Consider the following 5318-nt stretch of genomic DNA (forward strand, 5'->3'; position numbering starts at 1 on the left):
ACTATGCAATGGATGAAAGTACTTTATAAATTTCATCATTTATTTAGTGAAAGCATTTTAAAATGCAAGTGTAAGTCTTATTTGTTATAATTTTCACATAATACGTAGATAGCATAGACTTTATCCAATTCATTCAAGTTAGCAAATTACAGCTTTGTGCTAGTATCTTGGATTCATAAATGATTTAGAAATGGACTAATTAGATCTCATTGAAGAGAGTTCTTCATGGATCTTATGCAACAAAAAAATACCTTATCAATTGGCTAGAAACACATCTAGGATTGATGCCCTTCTTGTTTGTATTTTTGATAGGAGACACCTTTTCTATTGTCATTGTGCTTAAAAAATATTTTTATCAAAGGAGGGCTTCAGAGCAATGTGCTCCATATTATTTAGTGCTACTCCAAGCACCCTCAAAATAACTTATTATTACATATTAAACCTTCATATTGGTATCTCTAGTTAATAAGATTGGGTTTGCTCTATTGGATGATCATTTGATGGGCTTCAGTCCCTTCTTCTTGTTAATTATTTGCCATTTTGCAAAATTATAAGCTAATAATCTAGTTTTTCTAATATTGACTTATTTAATATATATGTACTTATTATCAAAAAATAATAATAATGCTTATGCTAATTTCAACAAGAAAATTTAAGAATAAAGGCATTCCATAGCCCTCCACATTTAAAGTAATTATGAAATGTCATCTAATTATTATCATCTCAATGATGTAGAGGTACAAAATAAGATGAGAAATAACATTTTTTGAGAAGAAGAAACTCCAATTTTTTTTTATCTCTCCCTTAGCATCCTTAAATCAACCATACTATTAAAAGTGAAATTAGAGTCCTAGCCTGTAGGATAAACAATAAGGGACTCTACTAGTAAATTAAGTTAGCACCTTCTTTTTTAGGTCATTTGATAGCTGTTTAAATAGTTACTTCATAAATCCTTATTGGCCAATTATCCTAAAAATATAAGAAAAAAATTTATTTATGCATGTTAAGTCAGAGCAGCTTCAACTACGCCTACAAGGTTGTTGAAACCAAGTCTTCACATGGCGTGAGCATTTTGCCCTCTCTGCTCTTAAAATAACAGCCATATTTGTGTCAAATGCAAGACTTGCATTAAGAGAGAGTACTAAGTTTTTTCATATCATTTCCAAATATTCTTTGCCTATTTTAGATGTAATAATAGTCTCCAAAAAAGTGATAATAGTGTTCGCATAGGTTTATATGCCAACCTAAACTCGACTTGAAAACTTTTGAGAATCCAAATAGACTTGATAACTTATTACATATGATCTTGTAAATAAGAACTATATTTGGGGGAAAAAAATGATATTTTAATCTTGTTATCTTGCATTTTGTCATGCAAATTGGATAAGATCTTAGCTGAATGGTTTAGCATCAATATTAAGATTGGATTAGTATCAAGTTTTCCATCATAGTGGACATCTTATTGGAGAGATTGATATTTACTAGTATTGAACTTTTTGTCACTGTAGAGTGTGTGTATATTGCAACCACAACTAATTCATCAAAAAAAAAAAAAACCTGTGGACATTTAAGATGCAATTAGTAAAATACATGGAAATAAGTTCAATGAAGGGAAGTAGTGAGATAAGGATGGATTAGATCCATCCCCCATCCAATTGTTTGCATTATACTGTAATTGCTGTAGCAATCCAATATAAAATCTTGACATTTATTGTTCCAGTTAATATAGTATAACCGAAGAAGTCGTTTGAAATAATATCAACGGACCAATCATGATTTCCTACCTTTCTTTAACTGCACTAAAGGAATCATTATTTAGTTAGGAAATAGCAAAAATGATGATTAAAGAACACATTATTTGTTGATGTTTAAGTATCTTTATTATTTTTTTTTTTTTTTGATGAAAAGGTATATTGATTCATTTAAATTGTTGATTTTACAATATATCCTGATTCTTTTCAAATTATTTTAGCCTCATATCTTGGCTAAGATAAACCATGATGACAACGATGAAGCCTTGTGTGGAGCCATAACTTGATCTTTTTAAGTTCTAGCATAATTTTAATATGGACAAGTCATATAAATTCAATTACAATTCTTCTTTCACCAGATAAAATTACTAGATTCCTCTTCCAAATAATTTTGGTATGGTTAAAGTGGATTAAGTACCAAAAAGATGCATTTGTATGATTTTATTTGAAGGTTTCAAAAATACCAGTTTCATTGATACTTTGCATAGATGCTGAAAAGATTATTCAAATGCATTCGTATTTATTTGCTAACCAACAAAGCTTTGGTGTATGCACTGCCACGCAAGCTTAAGCCCTCCTATTGCTAGCATGCACCGTCTGTGCAGTTGGTCTGGGGTCCATATTTGAGAAAAGAGTAGCATTAGCTAATGGAAATACAAGTATATTAGGTTCATATTTATGTAGTAGAAAATCCGAAACTTTTCTCCTATTCAATATTCTGAAATAACATGTTATTATCTCAATAAGCAACTTTTAAAATTTTATATTAAAATAATCATTGAACTAATGGCTGTTTTATTGTTATAAATATTATATTTTTGGTCCATGGAATCATTTGGAGTGAATATTAAGAAAAAAATGAAATTCAAAATAATTAATACTTTATTGAAAAGAAAGTACAATAAAAAATATAGCTATTATTTATGTTATAACAGCCCATTATAACAATAAATAATAGACAATTAGGAAAAATTGATGATTATTTTTTCATGTTATCCACATCAACAACATAATGGATGGCCAAAATTTTTATAACGGTTACTATAACAGTTATGTTACGGTTACTTAAAAAAGATGTATTTTAAATATAAGAGATGTATTTTAATTTAACAAAAATAAGTGTGCTCTTCACCAAAAAAAGAAGTGTATTAAATGTGAAGGAAACTTGGAGGCAATAAAAACTATCCAATATCCGTCGCATCGTATCCCACCCCCAGCGGCCCCAGAAGCCGCAAAAAGTCCAGAGAGGGATCTTTCCCCAAATTGTTAGGGGGAAACGTATATGGCGCATTAAATTCCATTTCTAAAAAGGCACCAAAATCTTTGCCCACTAATTCCCCTTCCAAAAGGCAATAAAATATTTGCACACTAAATTCCAATTACACAACCTCACCACCTATTTAAGCCCCCCAAACCCCCCATTCCCTAACCCATCCAAAGCTTTTCAACTTCCCTTCGCTCCCAAATTTCTCTTCCAAGTTCCCCCAGTCCAAACTCCACCATGTCCAAGAGCATCACCCTTGTGTTCATAGCCTTCCTCCTCTTTGTGTCCCTCACTGAAGCAGCCAGGCCTGAACCAGTGGATGCCAAGCCAAACTCCCTTGAGGTACTCTACAGTGCTTTTATTTCTAGCCTTTTGTTTGATTTTTGGTAGTGGGAAGTATTTAGGTTTGCCTAAGTTGGATTTTTTATTCTGATTCTATTCTTGTAGACTGAGATATTTGAGAAAGTAGAAGTATGTGAGGGGCTTGGCGAGGAGGAATGCTTGACCAGAAGGACTCTGATGGCCCACACTGACTACATCTACACCCAGAAGGGGAAGGGGAAGGGGAAGGAGAACGGAAACTAGGGTGTGTAATTTGGGGTGTTTCTAGCTTGTGGGTTTTGTTGCTGCAGTGTTGCTTGTCTTTTGTAACCCCAGCGGTGATGTTATGATATATGATATTAAATAATAATGGTAAAATTTATTGAAGTAAGCTTTTTTTTTTTTTTTTTTATTGTTCTTTCTGTTGATTATGTATCCTCGTTTGTGTTTTATGTGTCCCTTAGTTTGGATTCTTATTCTCTAAAGACTTTGTAGAAAAAAATTGACTGTTTTGTAGTCAAAAAGGGGGACAGAGGTGGTTCAGTTCTGAAATTTCTACCATCAATATAAAATTGACTGTTTTATATTGGGATTTCATGAGTTCATGTACATTTGAAGGTTTGTTGGAGATGATGTCCCAAGGAATGAAGTTGGTCGATTTTTTTTTAGCAATACTGAATCCTGGTCCTCCTTTACAGGACAAATTCTTAAGGGACAGATACCAATTAATCATTTGAACTAACAGTTATTGGAGGACTAAAATAAAATTCTGAACTGTTAAAACTTAATTAAATGATTGTTGATCGAAATTTCATATTTCTCTAGTAGGATCAGGTACATGCAGGTCAGGGCATAAGGAGGATGTATATCTAGTGACATTCTTTGGGAGGAGGATGAGCAACAACGAAGATGGAATCATTCTTTTCCATCACAATTAGATTGTTACATGATTCATTTCATATATATATATATATATATAGAGAGAGAGAGAGAGAGAGAGATTGAAAACATTGAAAATTAGATTGGTACATGATTTATTTTAACTAAATTGGAATAAGTTTATCCGCATATGCAAGATCTACTACTTTCTTAGCTTATGAATGCATCACCAACTTCATGTATGTTGCATCTCTTCTATACATGCCTTGTCAACAGTGTGAAGTCATGGCAGGTGATAGATGATCTCCAGGTCTACAAACTGAATAATTATATTCAAACCGAGCAAAACATGCATGCAATTTTTTTTTTTTTTCGTTGAAAAAAGCAACCAAAACAGGGTCACAAAGTAGGTGATTTTGAAATAAAATTTAAGGGTTTTTTTTTTAAGACGAAGCAAAATAAGAAGTTACATCATTGGAATTCAGCCTAGGAGCTTAAATATAGGAAATTTAACAACAAAAATTCCCTATTCTCCACCATCAATTGAGCCAATTAAATTTAATATTTCCTTCTCAATATACATGTTGTTAGAAAAAAGAGAATCAGAAGAGATGGAAATCCAATTAATAGGACTAAGCCTAAAGTTTCTTATGTTAATATATGAAGTTAGGCACCCTCCTCAAATACATAACCCAAATAATGTAGAACCTCAGTTCCCTGTAAAGCAACCACATCTTCAAAAGCATGTCTATACAGGTAAAAAAAAAAAAACTTTCGATAATAGAAAATTATGTTAATTATGCTATTTCTTGTTATTAATGGATGTTTGATTGGATGGGGGAAGAGGTAATCTTAGCATGTTCTTGTGATCAGTTGTTGACTTTAAAGCATGGCTATTATGTTATGGTAGCTTTATTTTATGTTATGGCTGTTATATTATGGTATTAAATTTTTTCTCTTCTTGGTTTGATTCGTATGCATTCTAGACTCAGATTGTTGAAAATTTTAAATCAAGAAAGCTTATCATCTATATTTACGAAAATAAAAAAGATAAACCTTATCATCTCCATTTTTTCCTCTTTGGATATTTTCAGTTTTGAACT

At 31.8% G+C, this 5318-nt stretch overlaps 1 protein-coding gene across 1 annotated transcript; it reads left to right on the forward strand.

Annotated features, from left to right (window-relative positions):
* The first annotated feature begins 3169 nt into the window (after positions 1-3169).
* Positions 3170-3727, forward strand: LOC105060338 (phytosulfokines). The gene is made up of 2 exons (XM_010944005.4): positions 3170-3357; positions 3463-3727. Exons 1-2 carry the CDS (start codon positions 3253-3255, stop codon positions 3598-3600), a joined length of 243 nt encoding a protein of 80 aa, XP_010942307.1. The 5' UTR covers positions 3170-3252; the 3' UTR covers positions 3601-3727.
* Positions 3728-5318: the final 1591 nt, after the last annotated feature.

Source organism: Elaeis guineensis, chromosome 2 (genome assembly GCF_000442705.2).
Source record: "Elaeis guineensis isolate ETL-2024a chromosome 2, EG11, whole genome shotgun sequence".
Classification (NCBI taxonomy): Eukaryota; Viridiplantae; Streptophyta; class Magnoliopsida; order Arecales; family Arecaceae; genus Elaeis; species Elaeis guineensis.

What these genes read in the sequence shown, in the direction of transcription:
- LOC105060338 (XM_010944005.4), top strand. Translation starts at nt 3,253, where the DNA reads ATGTCCAAGAGCATCACCCTTGTGTTCATAGCCTTCCTCCTCTTTGTG. An exon ending in CCAAGCCAAACTCCCTTGAG is followed by an intron (nt 3,358 to 3,462) that starts GTACTCTACAGT and finishes CTATTCTTGTAG; the next exon opens with ACTGAGATATTTGAGAAAGT.